General features: G+C 35.2%; 1 protein-coding gene and 2 pseudogenes across 11 annotated transcripts in view; all 3 read right to left on the bottom strand.

The window, feature by feature from the left end:
- Positions 1–20777, bottom strand: part of Spag9 (sperm associated antigen 9) — a 130239-nt gene that overhangs the window by 25761 nt on the left and 83701 nt on the right. For 5 of the 11 annotated variants that reach the window (XM_047542889.1, XM_047542893.1, XM_047542890.1 and 2 more), the window contains 7 exons: positions 18121–18242; positions 9832–9889; positions 8210–8362; positions 7542–7593; positions 5161–5291; positions 2196–2252; positions 1096–1269 (listed from right to left, as the gene is read on the bottom strand). In XM_047542889.1, coding sequence (XP_047398845.1) covers positions 1096–1269; positions 2196–2252; positions 5161–5291; positions 7542–7593; positions 8210–8362; positions 9832–9889; positions 18121–18242 — 747 coding nt within the window. Of the gene's footprint in view, positions 1–1095; positions 1270–2088; positions 2101–2195; positions 2253–5160; positions 5292–7541; positions 7594–8209; positions 8363–9831; positions 9890–10521; positions 10537–11633; positions 11646–18120; positions 18243–20777 lie in introns of all 11 variants that reach the window. The other 6 variants (XM_047542888.1, XM_047542886.1, XM_047542891.1 and 3 more) reach the window with 3 other exon arrangements.
- Positions 13485–15113, bottom strand: LOC124978937 (meiotic nuclear division protein 1 homolog; annotated as a pseudogene).
- LOC124978938 (translationally-controlled tumor protein-like) lies at positions 15503–16672 on the bottom strand (annotated as a pseudogene).

The following is a 20777-nucleotide window of genomic DNA, read 5'->3' on the forward strand; positions in this document are numbered from 1 at the left end:
AAAAAAAAAAAAAAAAAAAGAGTTATACTAGTGTTGGTCCTTTTATGTTTACGTAGTAAAGCTTTAAAAACATTACTAAGGAGCCTATTATACTAGATCATTAGTCATCAAACTTCTATCAGGTTTCAGATACTGGCCATATAAAAGGAAAAAATTTCTAAGTAATTTTGGCTCTTCTTTTTTTGTTTATTCAATAAATATTTACTCAGAATGTTCTACAAGTGATTAAAAGATCCCTAAGTCAAAAACTGCTCAGGAAGATAATATAGATTAAATTTTAGATTCTACTAATTTCTTTCAGGAAAAAAAATGCAAACAGACTTGAGTTAGCTTTGGCACTATGGAATAAAATCTGACAATAATTCTGGAAACAATTTCTCTTCTTTAGGCCACTTAAAATTTTTGTGAAGTGACTTGCTGTGTCAACCATAGTTAACAAATTTACCCCATACATCAGACACTTTACAAATACATAAAATATAATCCTAACACCTTTGAGATATGTTAGACTCATTTTTTAGTCTGAAAAACTGGGGCTCTAACATGTTAGTTTATCCAAGAGTATGTATCTAAGGAGTAAGAGAGTTGGGTCATCAAAGGAAAAGTTTAAATATTTAAGAAAAACAATTATATAAACCTTTAGCTAGGCATGGTGATGCACACCTATAATCCAGGCTGAGGTAGGAGGATCGCAAGTTCAAACCTAGCCTCAGCATCTTAGTGAGGCCCTAAGCAACTTAGTGAGACCAAGTCTCAAAATAAAAAATAAAAAGGGCTGGGGATATGACTGCGGTTAAAAGCGCCTGTGGGTTCAAACCCCAGTACCTTAGTAAATATTAATGTTTAGCATTTCTATTAATATTTATCAATGTCATACCACCAAAAATGAGGCATGTAAAAAATTACTTTCCCTTAGGGAAATCTGAAATGTAATTTTCATAAAAAGTTCTGATTACAAGTTATTAATGGTAGACAAGTTACAGAAATAGTGTCTTTAGGTTTAACTGAATCCTTATAAAAGATCTGATAAGGGGCAAGAAAATCTGAAAAAGTTAACTTGTTTTGGGCATAGCCCCTCATCTACAAAATACTTACTCTTCACTAAGGAAATCAAAAGCTTTGGACTTATCCCCAGGAAGCTGAGATAAGGTGCTGCTTCTTTTCTTGACAGAAGGAGTAACATGAGAGGTGGGTGCATTATACTTCAGATTAACAGGTGGTTCAGGTTTCTTTGTTGTATTACTTGAGGAGCTGAAAAGCCGGCTGAAACTAAAAAAAAAAAAAAAAAAAAAAAAAAAAAGCATATGTCTATCTTATGGGCTGTGATAACAATTCACAATTTTCCGCAAACTTTTAAGCTCAAGAAAATTCCACAGTGCTTTTACAAGGCAATGAGTTAGAAACTGGCACAATCAGTTTTTGTAGTCACACACTGCAGCCAAACTCAGACATTCGGGGAAAAGAAACTCTATAGGGTGCCAGATGTCTATTCTTTAATTAGCAACTTCTATAATAAAAGACAGAAATTAAGTACAGGGAACTTCTACTGAATGAACAAAATAAAATGATTCCTTCACTTGCTCCTACTTTCTGAACTTAAGAGTAGTTGTTAAGTAGCAAGGTTAGGTCTCATGATATGAACAGCAGCTTAGTCCACGGGTTCTAAAAATAGTCTATGGTGAACTATGAAAACACACATTATCATGTTAACAAACATCTCATATTTTCTAAGTAAGTTCACTTTATGTTACTTTCAAGTCCACATTTTAAAAACCTGGTGTTTCTATTAAACAGCAGACTGACCAAAAGAGTTGAGTTTAATCACAGCAAACACAGTACTAGTAGCACAAATATAATTCAAATTCAACACATACACACACTAATCAAATCCCTCAAATACTAAGTTTCTCATCTTCACATCTTTCACAATCAGTAAATCAATAACATTTAATGGAGATCAAAGTAATTATCAGCTTTATAAATAGTCCCCCATTCTTTTATTTAATTTGGAAAAGGATTCCACCAAATGCATAACCAACATGATGCAGCTTACGATAGTGTATTTTTTGTCCTTCAAAACAGCCTTACCGAGTTGGCATGCTATAAAAAAAAGTTCAGTTTACTATTTATCTCCAATTAAAAAAAAAAACTATAATCTTCTTGTTTCAAAGTGCTAATATCCTTAATGTACTTACAACTGCCAGATGCTAGACCTTTTTTTTTCCTGCATGGCTGGATTTTCTCGTGATGCCCTACATTAAAAAAAAGATAAGTGTCATCAGTTAAGTGTTCTGCTTTCTATCTTTAAAACAAAAAAGACCCAAGAACTTCATAGGATACACAGAGGAGAATCAATAGTTAAGTTCAGCAAGTAGTTACTTTGATCCAACAGTCAATCTGCTAAAGTGAATAATACTAGATAAACAAAATACCATTTCTCATTCAAAGAACTTAGTCTACTGACTGTTGGAGAGAATAGCCAATATGCCTGAATGTTAGTATTTAAACATTTTTCCACTTCATTTTCTTCTCTTTTTTAAAAGACAGGTCTCACTATGTTACCCAGCCTAGTATCAAATTCCTGGGCTCAAACAATCTTCCCATCTCAGTCTCCCCAGTAGCAGGCACTCCAGATACATGCTACCAAATTCAACATTAAAAACTTTTTTCTGAAAAGATATCCTCTAGGCTAGGGATGTAGTTCAGTGGTAGTGCTTGCCTAACATGCATGAGGCCCTGGATTCAGTCCCCAATACTGAAAAAATAATATTCTCTAACTCTCTCTTTAAAAATATTGCCTTATAAATCTCTGTCTTTACATCAAAGTCTCTGCCATCTATTCTCTCAGCTCTCACAAAATAGCTTATAACTTTACTGTTTTAATCTGTCATTTTTCACAACTAGAAAATTTCCAGAACCAAAAGATAACAAAGAACAGAAAGAGTCTAAGTTAGACAGACAGGTAATTCAACAAAAGGTCACAGAGAAAATAAGACAAAGACATTCTAAACTGATTTAGTAAGGTAGTAAGGATTCTTCCAAACCTATGACAGTCCACTTTTCACTTCTTTTTCTTTCTTTGCGATTTTTAAAGAGCAAATTAGAAACATTTTTTAGCTGGGTACAATGATGCACACCTGTAATCCCAGTAACTCAGGAGGCTAAAGAAGGAATATCTAAAGTTCAAGGCCAGCCTCAGCAACTTAGCAAGGCCCTAAGCAACTTAACAAGACCCTGTCTCAAAATAAAAAATAGAAAAGGGCTGGTGATATGGTCAGTGGCAATGCGCCCCGGGTTAAATACCCAGTACCTAAAATAAAATAAAAATAAATAAAACAACTTTTAGCTGGGCGTGGTAGTGCATCCCTGTAATCCCAGTCATTAAGGAGGCTGAGCAGGGGTCTCCACAATTTAGTGAGATTCTGTCTCAAAATAAAAAAGTAACATTGTGTGCATGTACTAATATGTAACAACAAATTCCACCATTAAGTACTATAAGGCACCAATAAAAAATGACAGAGTAAACAAATGAATACATAAAAAGGGCTAGTGTATAAGTCAGTGTAGACTGCCCCTGGGTTCAATCCTTCAAAACTAGAGGGGGGGGGAAATGTCTTTTAATTCAGCAAACAAGTTAAGAGTAAGCTACCATTTCCATTTACTTGTTGATTATTTCTTGGCTGCAAGAGTTAAAAACAGCAATAAAAAGAGGTCTCAGGATATATGTTATCGGTTTTTAAAATGTTTAACATTTATTCAACATCTTTACTAAATGCTACAATTAAGAACACTCTTAAAAAAAAAAGAACACTCTTCTCAGGTTAGATTTCTTTTCCAATAAATGAAGACTAGAATTCTGATCTCTTTCCTTCTCAGTGGCTTGATCTTTCAGTGTACTGGACCTTTGATCTTCTAATACTGATCTCTTTGAAGGTGAGATTTAAGATAGCAATACTTCATTATAGTATGACATTGGTAAAGGACATATAAAATGTTAAAATAAACAACATAATATTAAGGAAGTAAAAGTTGATGGTTAAAATCTACATTCATGGGGCTGTGGATATAGCTCAGTTGATAGAGTGCTGCCTTGCATGCACAAAGCCCTGGTTTCAATCCCCAGCACCATACACACACACAAAAAAAAAATTCATAAACTTAAAAATAATTTGCCATATGTACTATTACTATTAGCAAATTAAAAACAGGTATATTAGTAGGCAACTAATTTATAAGCATTTCAAGAGCTCTTGCTAAATTAAAGGAATACTGTTGTTAAGAACATGACCATCAGGTAGCAGAATTATGTGAGATTTGAAACCCAATACAGGATAAGTACTGCTAGGTGTGGTGGTGCAGAGACTCAGGAGGCTGAGGCAGAAGGACTGCAAGTTTGAGACCAACCTCAGCAACTTAGTGAGGCCTTACGCAACTTAGCAAGACCCTGTCTCAAAATAAAAAGTTAAAAGGGCTGGGGATGTGGTTCAATGGTAAAGTGCCTCTGGATTTAATTCCCAGTATCAAAAAACAAGACTTCTGGGCTGGGGAGATAGCTCAGTCGGTAGAGTGCTTGCCTTGCAAGCACAAGGCCCTGGGTTCGATCCCCAGCACCACCAAAAAAAAAAAAAAAAAAAAAAAAAACAAGACTTCCTATGCTGCATAACAATTCTTGATCTTTCCTTAACACTGTGAAAGTAGTATCAATTTCTTTATTTCTGGTGTGATACTGGGGATTGAACCCAGGGATACTCTACCACTGGGTTAAATCCCCAGCCCTTTCTATTTTGAGATAGGGTCCCACTAAGTTTCCTTGGCTGGCCTCAAACTTGCAATCCTCCTGTCTCAGTCCAATTCACTGGGATTACAGGCATGTACCACTGCAGTGAGCTCAATTTTATATTCTTTTGAAAAATAACCATCATTCCTAAGTAATAACAACTGCCTTTTACAGGTTGTGGGAGTATCCTTCAAGATCCACAGAGACCCAAAAGATACCCACTCTGATCACTTTCTATTACTAATCCAAGTGTTACCTTTAATAGTTTCTCTTAGTACCAGAGAAAATGATTTGAACCTCAAGGGAAAACTTGTTTTGAAGGAAGAAATATATAGATCTACAACACAATGGTAGAAAAACAACAGAGTACTTCTTATACAAACCGAATCATCTCTGTCCATCGAACAGCTTCTTGAAGCTCCATCAATCTCTCCTTATACTGGTTTCTTTCCATGAGAACTCGGGCCATTTCTACTCTAGTAAACCGCTTTCTCTGAGCTGTGGGTATATCACTCTATAATGACAAGAAAACAACTGATCACTTCACCTTATACGTGTGTTGGTGTTAATCTCAGACTTAAGCAAAATCTTCAACTTTTTAACGTTCCTTAATTTCTTCTCTAATAGAAGACAATCAAAAATGGCTTTATGAAAATAAAAAACAAGAAAATTTAAATAGTTACTTATGACTAAAAAGATAAGAGGTAGGTGATTTAATTTCTGAATATAAACAGATATTTGGACATATTATAAAGTAGCAGTGCAGTTTGAAACTAAAACGCAAAACTGTTTTCTATATAGATTTAATATGCTCTTATCAGTTTTACTTGGAAATGTTGCTCTAATTGTAAATTCATGTTCTGCAACAATTTTCAGAAAACAGTTACAAGCTAGTTCCAAAATAATCAATCCATATGTACATCCAAGGTGCAATATAAATAATAAACTTACTGCTTAGTTACTAATGTACCCAACTATAATAATTAAAATACAAGTAGAAATACAACAAAATGGAGACCACTCTATTATCCAGAATCATTCTTAGAATAAAGATGTGAATATTGCTGGGCATGGTGGTGCATGCCTGTAAATCCCAGCAGCTTGGGAGGCAGGTGGATTGAGAGTTCAAAGCCAGTCTTAGCAATTCAGTGAGACCCTACTCAACTCAGTGAGAACCTGTCTCTAAATAAAATACAAAAAGGGGGGGGGGTGCTGGGGATGTGGCTCAGTGGTTAAATGCCCTGGGTTCAATCCCCAGTCCTCCCCCGCCCCCCAAAAAAGAAGTGAATATAGAGGATGTGTAGGGGTAAGTTCCCAAAGGGGAAGATCCCAAGTTAGCTTCCTTCTGCTGCTGCTTTTTCAACTCTCTTGTAGGGAAAAAAGATAGGTTTAACTGTAGAGCTTTTGCTTTGCTGAAAGGAGTATGTACATTCTGGATCAAAGCTGACAGACATGGGACATTAAGAGAAAAGCTGAACTTAACCCTCAGCAGTCCTCCTTTGTCGTCCTGTCATAGAACTTGGCCTCAGCTTTAAGTAAAAGTTAATGACAAATAACAAAGGACCTAAATCTTGCAATACAGCAAGCAACCCCATTTTATGTAGATAACTTAGAAAAACTATACACTAAGAGACTAGTACTAAAATGTTCTTAACAGCAGCATTGCTTGTGATAGTAAAACACAAGACTAACCTAAATATTCACTAGCAGGAAGACAGATAAATTGTAGAATATTTATGTAATAGGATATTATAAATAACAGTACCATTCTACAACACAAGTAAATCTCAAAAATATGCTATTGAGTCTCCAAGACTAAATACAGTATGAAACACAAAAACAATGAAAACTGTACTTTGTAAAGGAATACACACATACACACACACACACACACACACACACACACACGGTCTGATAAAATTACTTTTTAAAATTAAATAAATGATAAATACAGAATCAAGGTTTCCTTTGGAGGGGAGGAGCCCAGAGTAGTTCAATAGTTGATAGTGATCTGGTTCTTAAACTGGATAGTAGGTTCATAAAGTTAATTTATTCAAAACTTACATGTTTTCTGTCTGTATGAATTAATTTATTAAAAAACAGAAGAAACTAAAAGGGGCTCCAAATGATAATTCTGTTCAGGACACTCATATATCTCAAGTCTGACCTTAGATGAGAAAGCACCTGTTATAAGAATGATAATTATGGTACTAAAAGAATTACCAAAAAACACTGGCATGAAGCTCATATTTATTCTTTTGTATTTATGTATATAGACAGCAATATGGGCTAATTGCTTAGTACTTAAAATTCTGGATTTCATCTTTTTATGTTAAATACTATTAAACAATTTTATCATTAAGTTTTCATATTTCTGTAAAATTTTATTTTTTGCAGTGCTAGAAATTAAACCAGGGCCCACCTTGACCAGGTTTTCACATATCTAAGTTGAAATCTGAAACTAAATAAATGATATCAACAACAACAAAACTCGAAATGCTCCAGTTGGTCTTTGAACTTGAACAGACAAACGACAGATCAGAGCACAGAGACACAGAGGAAACATAAAAACACAGCATGTAGTTAGACAGCTTAGCACGTGAACACTATGGGAAAGCATGAGTATCCTTTTTACGACCCATAAACATGTCTTCTGATTTTTTAAAAGCTTTACAATGCTATATCCAATCTTAATTAGCAAGATTTTCCAAAAAATAACAAAACATGGTAAGGTAAGAAAAAAAGTCCCAAATTGTAAACCTACATCATCATCATCTTTTGCTTTCTGCCTTGCATCTTCAGCTTCTGCACGAGCTCTAGTGGGGAACAATAAAACATGTTATTTAAATTGAGTTCATCTTTTCAAAATAATGAAAGCATAGGTAAAGAATTTTAACTACCACTAAAGTATTATTTTTCTTGTGCCAAAAGAGTATTTTGTTACCTTCAATTCAGAAAAATATTATCATAGCATTCCTTAAAAAACAAAAACAAAAATAAATCTTAAAACTAGGTGAAGGGCTGGGGATATAGCTCAGTTGGTAGAGTGCTTGCCTCCTATGTGTAAGGCCCTGGGGGTTTAATCCCTAGCAGCACCAAAAAAAAAAAAAAAAAAGGTACTAAAACTGGGTGAAGCAAAACACTAAATTTTAATTTCCTTATTATTAAAGATGTTTGAATAGTTTTAATACTTTTCACACCAAGACACAAAACAAAAACGGTAACAAAAATGGTAATATCTGGACAAGCTAGGAAATGGAAGGCCTGTCCACTGCAGAGATAAAGGGCTGGGGGCATTTCACTCTCTCCAGGCAGCTCTTGGCCCTTCTTGGCTTAAGAGAGTTAAAGGCCTCAAGTTCAGGATTATACCTATAACCTTTTGTGGCACCCTGGTAAAAACATTTTTCTTTAGAGCAATACAGTCAAACTTACTTTCTGAGCTCCTCTTCCAATTCTTTGTTTTTCTCTTCTAGCTTCAGTTTGGCTTGTTTCACAGCCTCTAATTCGCCTTGCAACACATCTTTCTCACAGGTGAGTTCATCCACTTTTGCTATCAGATCATTCTTTACTACGTTCAAAGCATTTCTAAGAAACACATATTTCAGGTACATGATTATATAAATACTCTTTTTGTCTTTCAGACTATTCCTTTGTACACAAAAGTACCTGTACTATTAGAAAGCTAAATGACGGAAGGCTTTCAGACATCTTGTCTGATGCTGTTTTAAACAGAAGCAAAAGAATAGAAAACATTTAAGTTTTTGCTTGTCTTCCCACTTATTAAAGGAAGAATGGATAAAACAGACAGATCACCAATAAATTAAAAATAAGAATTAATTAAGATTAAGCACATATCATAATCCTAGCCACTCAGGAGGCTGAAGCGGAAGGATCTCAAGTTCAAAGCCAGCCTCAGCAGTTTAGCAAGGTCCTCAGCAACTCAATGAGACCCTGTCTCAAAATAAAAACTAGGAAAGGGCTGGGGATGTGGCTCAGTGGTTAAGTGCCCCTGGATTAAATCCCCAGTACCAAATAAGAAAAAAGAAAGAAAGAAAAGCATATTAATATTAAGGAAATTGATACTGTTAGCAAGTTGGTTGTTTTTTGTTGTTTTGTTTTGTTTTTTTTGGAACTGAGGATTGAATCTAGGACACTTATCACTGAGCATGTCCCCAACACTTTTTCTTTTTTTTTTGAGATGGGTTCTTGCTAAATTGCTGAGGCTGAACTTGAGCTTGCAATTCTCCTGCCTCAGTCGCACAAGTCACTAGAATTTACAGATATGCATCACTGTGCCCAGCCTCTATTGTTTGTGAGTTCTGAAAAGATATTGCCCCATCAATAAAGTTGAATAACTCCTTGAAGTTAAAACACTCTGAACTGGAAAGAAATTAAAGGAAAAAATCCAAGAGGTAATTCCTTTAGTGGACAGAGCACTCCTGATAGCTGCATTCTGTGTGAATATCTATCTATACATGTTCCAAAGTGATCTGACACAGCAAATTGACAAGGTGACTAGGCTGCCTTTCCACATGACAAAGGACCTGCTCCATTAAATAATATTTCAATGTGCTTTAGGGCCTAAGACTCCATAAATTGTACTGGAGAATGTTCAACTATGGTGGAAAGCTAATCGGCTGGGGATATAGCTAAGTTGGTAGAGTGCCTGCCTCTCAAACATAAGCACCGCCAAAAAAAAAAAAAAAAAAAAAAAGGTGGAAAGTTCTATAAAAATGGACTGGGTATGGATCAAATCAAATCAATTGTACAGAAACAGAAATAAGAAAATAGACAAATATTAGAGAAGAGAGCAAAAATTAAATTAAAAAAACAAATACTGGACACATCGGAAAATTAAGAGAAAGGCACGGATACTTGTCAAGTGGAATGGAAACAAAAACCTATGTTTCTGCAAAAAGAGTGATGGCACCTACCCATTAAGGCAATACAGGTTCTATTACATATTTTCATTATAGGGAGGGGATGAAGTATCACTCACGTGGACAAGAAGAAAATTTATCATTTTTTATTCCTTGTTAAAATTGAATACTTACTTGGTTTCCAACAGTTGTGTATTTTCTAGTATAAGATTCTCAACTTCACGACCCATGCCTATCAAAAAAGAAATGATAAAGAACTTGAAAATAAATGTAATAGAAATTACATATAAGCTGCAGTCATAAATTTTATCTACCCTCTAAGGAATCTTATTGTGCCTCTAGCTTCATTTGACAAATCTACTTGCATAAGTTTTAAAATTATAAATAATTATCACAAAATAAAGCTAAAGATCTTGTTGCCCAATTCTTCTGGTTTTTTTCTTTTTTCTTTTTCTTTTCTTTTTTTCTTTTTTCTTTTTTTTTTTTTTTGTGACAGGGTGTTGCTATGGTGCCTAGGACAGTCTAAAATTCCTGGACCCAAGCAATAATCCTGGTTTAACCTCCCAACTAGCTGGAATTACAGATGCATGCCAATGCACTCAGCTCTTAATGGTCTTCTTTAAATTTGTTAGTCTACATTTTATTTCTCATAGATAATATTTCAAAAATATCTAAAATTTTCTGCCAAATATTCTAACAAGTAGCATTATTTAGAGAGAAAAAAGAATGGCATTAATGTGGATCATAAATTGTTTCAAGTATAGCTGATATTATACTTCTGCCTAAAAATTTAGTTTTATTAATAGAGAATAGACAGAAACAAGGTCAGAAAAAGACAGAACCCCAAGGCAGATGAAACCTTACCAAAGAAATTATGGTCTTAAAGCCCATGCATTCCATGTAAAGCAAAAACAAAGAACAAGAAATGTTTTATGTAAGAAAGAGCATGAAAACAGATTATTAATCTATAAAGTTCTATGCATGATATGAAAAACATCTGGAATCACAGTGTTATGATTTAATGCAGAATGATGTGTAAAAGACAAACAATAAGAATGATTTCCTTCATTCATAAGGATGTTCTCTGATACACTAAAACAACGTTTTACCAATTCTCTCACAAAAACATTCAATATAATTAGATTGAAAAACCCAAAATTTGGGCTGGGACATAACTCAGTGGTAGAGTGCTTGCCTAGCATGTATGAAATCTTGGATTCAATCTCTAGCACAGCATTTAAAAAAAAAGAAAAAAAAGAAACCCTAGTCAATAATACAAGGTTTCCTTATAAAATGCCACCTATGAAATAATAATGCTTAATTGTTATTTTGTAGAATTATAGTTAATATTCTAACTAGTACTATAAAACAAGCATGTACAGCATTTAATGCAAGATCAATGTAGTAGTCTTTAAGGAGAGTAAAGTTAATTTGCTTCTCATAAGAAAATGAAGAAATAAAATAACGCATTAAAGAATATTGCAAACAAAAACACCCAAAATCCCATATCCATCATTTACTTATCCCAACAAATAAAACCAATCTAAGTGTGCTAAAAATCCCATGAACTTATATTTTGTCTTTACCAGAAGCAGCAACATAGTCAACCTGTTAGCCACATATTTGCCATAAACTGAAAAAACAAAAAGAAACTTAAAAAGTTTCTAAAGTCCAGCCCCCAAATGATTTTTGCCAAATTGTTTGCTTAAAACACAAAGGTTAACCTTTCAATAAAGACACAGAGACAGAAGAAACTGAATTTGGACTGGCTAAAAAAGTTCATATAATCACTATGTTTACTTGTTTACTACTATATATTAGAAACATTAATATATAAGCATAAAAGCTGAAAATATATGCAGGGCAAAAAAAAAGTAGAGCAGAAAAAAATGATGAGAAAGCACTAAATGAGAACAGCAGGCAAGAACACCTAGCTTAAAAAGCAGTAATATGAAAGTATTTAAAGGTATACACACCAGAATATTCCCCTGGGTAAGCAGCCCAAGAGAAAAATGAATGAGAATCTCAATTAGATTATTTTCAGAAAGCAAGAAGTAAACTCATTTATTTGAAATGAGAGAGAGGTAACAAAGAAATTGAAACAATATAAAAAAAAATTAAAGACAAAGTATAAACACTATAAAAAGAAAAAAATTGAAATGTATACTCATGAGTACCTTTTCCTATAATCTAGCTTCTAAAGTTTACTTTAACCTTAAACATTCTCAATGAAGAGTCCTCTAAAATCTAGTGCACAGGGCTGGGAACGTGGTTCAGTGTTACAATGCTTGCCTAGCACGCATGAGGCCCTGGTATCAATCCCCGGCACAAGGAAAAAAAAAAAAAAAATCTAGTGCATAAATTTAAAATATGATCAGCAGAATTATTCAAAATGTTATTTCAAAATGTATCAATAAAAACTAATTCAATATAATTATAGGAAAATACTACTTAAAGAGTTCTCATCTTTATTCAAATTTTAAACTGAGCATAAATTTAGGTCTAATATATTTGAAAACCATCTACTAAAAACAAGGGAGAAAAACTGCCTGGCAGCTTTTAAATTGCAGATTTGAATATTAGCACTGATTCTCAAGTTAGGTCCACAGACAGGCTTCAGAGTTATGTGGTAACCCCTTGAGAAACTATGCCCCATTTTATTTCATTGTGTACACTTTCCCAAAGGTACATTGCTCTCTTAAAAATTCTCCCATAAGGGATTTTTAATCCCCAAAGGTGAAGAATCAGATTTAGAGATGAAACAACACTGTCAGAACTCTTTTACAATATTGTTCACTTAGTTGCTGTGCTTATGTGCTAAAAATGCAATAGTGCGGTTGTCCTGTCCACACTGAACCTATTTAGAAGAAAACAAACAAGGTTGGGGGTGGGTTGCATGGGAAAAGTGAGAGGTGTAGATGGAGAGCTCAGTGGATGGCCAGGCTGTTCATTCACAGGGACAGTCCATATTGGTGCAAGATCAGCCTTGGGAGACAAGCGACACAGATGATGAGCTGAGCTTGAGGCATGTCAAATGCAGAGTCCTGTAAATCATCACAGGAGCATCTGGTAGGCAGTTTGGAAATCACAGTCTGTGACTCCAGGAAAAAATATGGGATGGAGATAAAAACTTACATTAGTCACAAAAACTGAGAAACAGTGACAGCAAATATGAATTCCCAAAGAAAGAAGTAGGCCTAGGACAGGAAAGCTGATATCTGAAAGATGAGCAGAGAAAGTACATCCTGGTAAGATAACTGAAAAGGAACAGTCAGAGGTAGGAAAGAATGAAGACAAGTCTGATATTACAGAAACCCAACAGGGATAGTTTTAAACACAACTGTGTTTGAGAAGTCACGTGAAATATCTGAGAAGAAATTACTGGATAGAGCAACCAAGAAGGCTGTTTCTGGCAAGGCTGGAGAGAATGCCAGACAGCAGCAGGATGAGGAGCAAGTGAAACTGGGAAGTCCAGCAGGACTACAAGAAGTTTTTAAGTTTTGCTCACTATCATAAATACCTAGAACAGTGCTTTGCACATAGCACATATTATAGCATAAAAGTGTAAGGAGAAATGGGAAGAAAATGAGTTATAGGTGGTAGACAGTGAGTTTCAGGGTCAAAAGAGGGCAGTATTCTTATTTTTAAATAGAAAAGACCTGAATACGTTTAAATGACAATTGGAAGAAGTGAATAGTGATAGTGAAGTTAAAAATATGTAAGAAAATTAAAAATCTCAAGAATTGACTTATGAATGTATGATTTCCAAATTCTAAGATGAGGAGTGAGTAACTTAAAATGAATAAAAAGAGTTATGGAAATGGATGGTGTACTAAACAACCCAAGGTCAATTACAGGACTTGGGGAACAATTTTGTTAGCTAAACTATATCCCATTTAGTGAGTATTACCTAAGTTGGTATCACTGAATTGCACAGAAGCAGTCAAGGAACAAATACATTCCTTGGAAATTTCATTTACCATGTTTTTTTAAGTTGGAAAATTTTATTTTAAAATTTACATATTCACAAGTTTATAGATCCTCTACAACCATTAAATATTTTAGTCTATGTAGTCAAAGTCTTCTGGAATTCCAAAAGTTTTATCAATTTTATTTTCTTCAAACCCAAATTTTCTTTTGGCCCAGGATTTTATTACAAATATGTTTTCAGTCCATCTGTTAGCAGCTTCTTTGGCAATTTTATTTGCTTGACGTATTTCTTCCACAACTTGTGGGTCACAGTTTGTATTTTTCTACTTCTGCCTTAAGCTTTTCCCTTTGGTCCCAAAGTGAAGAAAGCTCTTTTCTAGCATGGTTTGCTCTTCGTCTCATGTCGGCCAGTTTTAGCTTTCTCAATGCTCTTCTGTAGGTTTGCCTGCTTTTGGCTTCCCTCAGACACCCGAGATTCCAGAACTTCCAACTTACGTTTCCTTGCACGAAGAGCTTTACTTGGAAAAGCCCAAGAGTAATCAGAAGTTCCGATCCTCTCACAGTCAACCATACCATCATCGACTAAGCTTTAAAGGACTTCTTTTACTGACACAGCAGTAATGCCTTTCTCTTTGGGAGCAATCTTCTCCAAGACTTTCAATTGAAACACGTCTTTCATGGTGCGGGTGGCAGGGACTGCGAGCGGGGTGAGGGGTGGGGAGCGTCAGGCTCATTTACCATTTCGACAAAAGTGTTCATACAGACATAAGTAGTGAACTTAATACATTAAAATATTCTAATCTGGAATACACTAATATCTGCAAGTGGAAAAGATAGTTTACAGTTTGTTTCTTATCTTCATCGTGGAAAGGAAACCAAAAGAATCAAAATTCTGCTTTTAATCAAATTATGATGTTTAATTTTCTGACTTTCACCAAGTACTTGACTTAATTAAAAGACCACAAGTGTTTCTGATTACTGTATTGTTTAATTTTTTATAGGAGCAGTTAGGGATGTAGGTCAGTGGTAGAGTGCTTGCTGAGTGTGTACAAGGCCATGGGTTCAATTCCCAGCACTATAGTTAATTAATTAATTAAAATTAATTCTTACAGAGAAAAAGTTTGGTGCCATCAACCTCAAACATTTTATTACTCACTACTGAGATATGAGGCAACACAGTGTACAAATTATATCCAGAATACTTCATGCTGATTAATAATAAAGGGAAGCAATATGAAGGAATTTGGGGGGAAGTATATTGATTCTAGTGGTGGTTACACAACACTCAGCATTTGTTAGATCTCAAAAAGTTGAATACAAAAACTGTGAATTTTATTGTATGCAAATACGAATACAAATTTTAAAATCTTTTAATTCTTCAGCCTAACATTCTTGGCATCCACACCTCAAATCTACCAGAGAGTAATTTATTAATCAAATCTTTGTTTGTTTTCCTTGTGATACCATGATTGAATCCAGTGGCACTCAACTACAGAGCTACATCCTCAGTCCATTTATTTATTTATTTATTTATTTATTTAGGCACTGGGGATTTAACCCAGGGGTGCTTTACCACTGAGCCACATCCCCAGCTCCTTCTATATTTTATTTTGAGACAGGGTCTCGCTAAACTGCTGAGGGCCTCCCTAAGTTGCTAAGGCTGGCTTTGAGCTCACTATCCTCCTGCCTCAGCCTCCTGATTCATGGAATTACAGGCATTCCTGGCTCAATCAATCCTTAAAAGGAAAATTTCAAATATAATTGAAAATTAAGGAGTAAATTTAAATGTAAAAATGGAATATTCTCTAAAAGTTAATCTTTCCAACCTTCTTTGAGAAACAAATTTCATTCAATTTTTCTTCCAGTGTTTTACTCAGACTTTTAATGAACTCTCTTGATACCGAACTGGAAATACCTAAATTTATATACTTTCTTTTTTTTTTTTTTTCCCCCAACTGAGTTAGTTTCTTTTTATTCTTTTGGTAATCTCTTCCAGGGTTAACTATTTCCGTTGTAGGTGATGCAGTATGTAGGGTTCCACACTTCAAATATTTGCACTTCTATGAGCATGTCTTTCCCTTTATTACAGGTCAGAATTAAAACTTTGATTCTTGTTTTTTTATATTCCAGTTGCAGAAGTAGTTTTCACTGCAGGAGTTATCTGAAGACAGTCAGTTTTCTAATGGTGGCCTACAATCAGGCTCCAGCTTCTCCAGGAACACTACAGGTTGGATTTAGTTTAAATATGTATTAAACTAAGAGAACGTCTCTCAAGTGAGTTTAAATGCACTTTATTTTTAGACAACCTACATGACATGTTTTCTTAAAAAACAATGCCTCCACTCCAAATAAATCATGGTCAAAATAAATGTGCTCAAGATGGTATCAGTTCCATTTGTCTTAAGTCCTGGTGTTGTGTGAATGACAAGCAGCAGCCAGTTATGATGACAGATGATAAATCCAAAGTAACTGCCAAATTTGTTAACATTTTTCCATTTCTAAACCATCCTTAAAGAAAATCATATATGGGGTCACACCATCCTCACGGTAGTCCAGGAGAGTCACCATGCCATCTGGATTCATGTTTTCACCAATAAAGAACTGGTAGTTTTTGAAATTAGCAAGGATGTGCTTGATTTGTTCGGCAGCCCCTGTCATAAAAGGTTTTACTCTCTCTGGTCTCTGTTCTTCAAGTTTGCCTTTGATTGATTTCATGTAATCTTTGATGTACTTCTTGTATGCTTCTTTTGTGAAGCTGGTTTCCTACAAGTGATGGTTCATGACAATGTCAACATCAGTGATTACTGTGCTTTCGGTACCTTTGCCCTCCGGGTCCTTCAGCGGAGGCATTTCCACCAATGAGCGACTCATCAATGTTACCCTCTGTCCTACTGACCATCTTGCCCTCCACCTCCAGGTAGAGCCCATCTGCGATCTCCCGGATTTTGTAAATGTTGGAGAACATCTCATCATGGCTGATGAGGTCCCGGTAGATAATCATGATGGCGACTGGAGGGAGACTGCAGCGGCGCTAGCTTAGCAGGAGCCGGGAACTCTGAGCGAGCGCGGTGCAGCCGGAGCGGCGCTCAGGGGCGGGGGGAAGCGGGCGGAAAAGCCTAAATTTACATACTTTCTACTAGATGAATGTTTAAATAGAATTTGAGGTGTTTTTCAATACTTCACAATGTCAAGGATGTAACTGGCAATAAATTAAACAATAATTAATGCAAACAACATCACTCCATACTATATTCACAAGAACTGACAACACCTTTTGAAAACAAGAAAGGTACACCAACGCTAATTTACATGAGTCAGAATCAAGTAATTATTGTTAAAAAGTAACTTTAGAGATCACCGAGAGTAGGAATTAGTATACTTTTCCTGTAAAGCAGCAGTTGGCAAGTACTTTAGGCCTCTTGGGTCGTATAATCTCTGCAGCAAATTATTCAATTCTGCTCTTGGGCAAAAGCAATCATCAAGAATAAACAAATGGCAGCAGTGGAGGGTGGGCTTCATTCCAATCAAACTTCACTGATACACAAAGGTCAGATGGATTTGATTCATGAACCACAGTTTGCTGGAACTCCCTTCATTTATACATAAAGAAACTAAGGATCAGAAAAGTGAACAGGCCAAATATGTTTCTTTTTTATTTTCTGTTTTGTCTTCTCTCTCTCTCTCTCTTCTTCTTTCTTTCTTTCTTTTTCTATCCCTCCCTTCCTTCTTCCCTTCCTCCCTCCCTCCCTCCCCCTCTCTCTGTACAGGGGATTAAACCCAGAGGTGCTTAACCACTGGGCCACATCCCCAGCCCTTTTTATTTTTTATTTGAGGCAGACCTTGCTCAGTTGCTTAGGGCCTTGCTAGGTTGTTGAGGCAGGCTTTGACCTTGCAATCCTCCAGCCTCAGTCTCTGGAGCCACTGGGATTATAGGTGTGCACCGCTGCACTCAGTCCAAATGTGTTATTCTTTTCAAACTACATATTCAACACAAATTTTTTGGGGGGGAAGAGGATAACTGAGGATTAAATTCAGGGCATCTGAACTACATGCCCAGCTCAACACAAACTTTAAAGTTATCACATTTTCCATAGAATTAAAATATATTCTGTAAGTTCAAAAAAAAATCAAGTGCAATGATTGTGTATTTCATTAAAGACAGCAGTGAGATTTATTTAAGTCAGAAAACTGTCCACCAAACATAGATCTACACACACATACACATACAAAAAGAACTGTTATCACGGTGTTCCTCATAGGTAATACCTGTTCTCAGAATACAGCACAATTTCAATAAATTGTTATATGAATTCAAAAGAAATTTAAATGAATCCAATTATAAGCATATCCATTTGTAAAATTGGCTTCACTTATATCTTTTATGATCTCAAAGAATATGTTCTCAGTCATTTCCTAAAAGAGCAATAATCCTGTAACACCAAATCCTTGGGGAGATTTTAAGGGAATTTAGAATTAAATCATTAAAGAAATCTGTTGTTAAAGTATGATACTTCTTCAGAAAAGCTGCCATACCCAGTAAATCTGCTCCTTCATCCACATCTCCAATTAGGCCTGAGCCAGCTGAGGACAGTTCTTCAAAGAGAGATTCTGTATTGCGATCAAAAGCTTTGTTCTCTATGCCTTTGGTGGGAGTGCTATGCAACAAAAACAGCAAAACCAAATCAATAAATTACAAAAACTTTTTTGACAGTATATTTTTAATACAACCAGCTAAGCAACATAGGAATTTCTGACCTATAAGTTATATTTACCATGAAATATAATTTTTAAGGACTTCTCAAAGGTTTCCTAAGAAATTCCCACAAAACTTCTCAGAAATAATTGGTAAAGAAAATTATAGCATGTTTTGTTGTGAGATCCCAGAAAACATCAACAATAATGGAAGCTATGCTGCTCTGTACCAGGTGCTGGTCTAAGTGCCCCACATAGATTATTTATTTCAGGCTCACAACTACTCCACAAAGCAAGTGTTGCTATTACACCAATTTTAGAACATAAAAACTACCAAGATTAAGGAATTTGTCAAGATAACTCAGCAAATGAGTGAAGAAAACAGGATTCGAATTTAGGGAGTCTGATTTTAGAATTCATGATGTTAACTACTGTGATATATGTTGCCTGGTATAAACTGGCATGACATTTACTTTTTAAGGACAACATGACAGTATTAAAACTGACCCAAGAACACTATGCCCAAAAATGTCTTATAAAAATCCTGTCATAAGGCAGCAATCATATATGAAAAATATGATCAGAGTAAGTCAGATGCAGTGGTACACACTTATAATCCCAGATATGGGAGGCAGGAGGATCAAGGTCAGCCTTGGCAACTTAGTAAGATCCTAAAATAAAAAATAAAAAGGGCTGGGGAGTAGTTTAGAGGTAGAGTCCCCATGAGTTCAATCCATAGTACCAAAAACAGGTGGTCAGAGTACCATTTTTATAGTAGCAAAAAGTTGAAATGACTTAGTGATTGTTAATAGGGTACTGGATATATATATAAAGTCAATATATTTAACTCTATGATTAAAAACATTAAAATAGAACTTATAAAATAAGGCAACCCGTTATAGAAAGTTTAAAAAAAAAAAAAAAAAAACTAAGCTGCAAAATAGTATATACATTATAAGCCATTTTTTGCAGGGGTGTGGAGGGGAATGGGAAAATACATGTTTTTGCCTCAATGGTATACTAACAGAAAAACTCTGTACAGGATTTCCATTTAAATGTGGTGAACTAAACACCGTCATTTATACCTAATAATTCAGAAACCTGACTAAGATGACAGTTAAGAAATTAAAAAGGTATGTACCACCCAAAAGGATAAAGGGAACGGGGGAAAAAAGACTAGAGCAGATGAAATGTGAACAAAATTCTGTAAGAGAACAGATGGACAAACAGTAGAAACTGAAACAAACTATAGAAACTTGAAACCTAAGCTGTCAGAGGTTTAAGAATGAGGTCAATGCAGTGTCAGAACTCATAAAAGTGTAAGACTTAAACATACCAGCAACTGCAGAGATGAGCATACAATGAAGAATGTCAAACAAAAGGCCAGAATTTAAGACTGCACAAGAAACAATATCAGACCTACCTGTAATCCACCAGAACAATGGAACCACCCTTTCCAGCACAGTATACTGAACAATGGATGCCAAGTTTACCCCTCCCCACTTTTTAAAAAATTTTGGGCAGTGCTTGGGGATCAAACCCAGGGCCTCAGGCATAGTTAGGTAAGCACTCAACCACAGAGCTTATCCCCAATCCTTGGAAGTCAAAATTAAATGTTATAGGCAAGAAACCAGGGGATCAATGCTTTTATACAAGTATACACAAATAGTCACAAAGCACCAGACATTTAAAGAAGACTCTTATGAAAGAAAGAGCCCAAACAAGAGTATGTGAAAGAGGTGCTAAGACAAAAGAAACAACTGGGTGGCAGCAGCAACATAGAAAACAAAAAAAAAAAATTTTTTTTTTTTTTTCCAGAATAAATATTGCATCCAAAAAAGAACAGAAAGTGATTTAAGAAGCAACCACTCAAGAAAAAGGAAAAACTATGGGGAAAGGGGGGGAAAAATCAAGTTCTGTCTGAAATTAAACCAAAAATAGAGGAGATAGAAAAGGGTGTAGGGAATGATAAGGATCAGTTCAATATGCTTGATATCTACCTAACACATGTTCCAGAACAGGAAGAAGAAACAAAAATAAGGAGACAGAATTTCGTAGATCTGGAAGCTAAGAATATTCAATTAAGACTTATTTCCTATAAGAAGATAAACCAAGTACAGATTTGTGATTTTTTTTAAATAAACCAAAACAATACTAAAGCAAAGATACTAAAAGTTTCTGAAGAGTATACACAAATACTTTGTGAACCGAAATGGCACCACCCTGAACTCAACATGATGATGAAACTGTATCTCTGCAATTCTAAAGGAAAATGTTTTCTCACCTATAATTCTGTATCTAGCCAAACTATTACACACATCTATAAGTGATAGTCACATTTGAGTTCTCAGTTCTCAAAAAAATTATAGCTCATGAATCCTTTGCCCAGAAAGCTAGTAAGAATAAGCACTGGAGAAATAAAGGCAGAAATCAAGAAGTGTAATGCTGTGCGAGCCAGGAAATGGAGAGAGGTGAAAGAGAATTTCCGGGGTTGATAA

This window comes from Sciurus carolinensis, chromosome 3, assembly GCF_902686445.1.
Source record: "Sciurus carolinensis chromosome 3, mSciCar1.2, whole genome shotgun sequence".
In the NCBI taxonomy this organism is placed as follows: domain Eukaryota; kingdom Metazoa; phylum Chordata; class Mammalia; order Rodentia; family Sciuridae; genus Sciurus; species Sciurus carolinensis.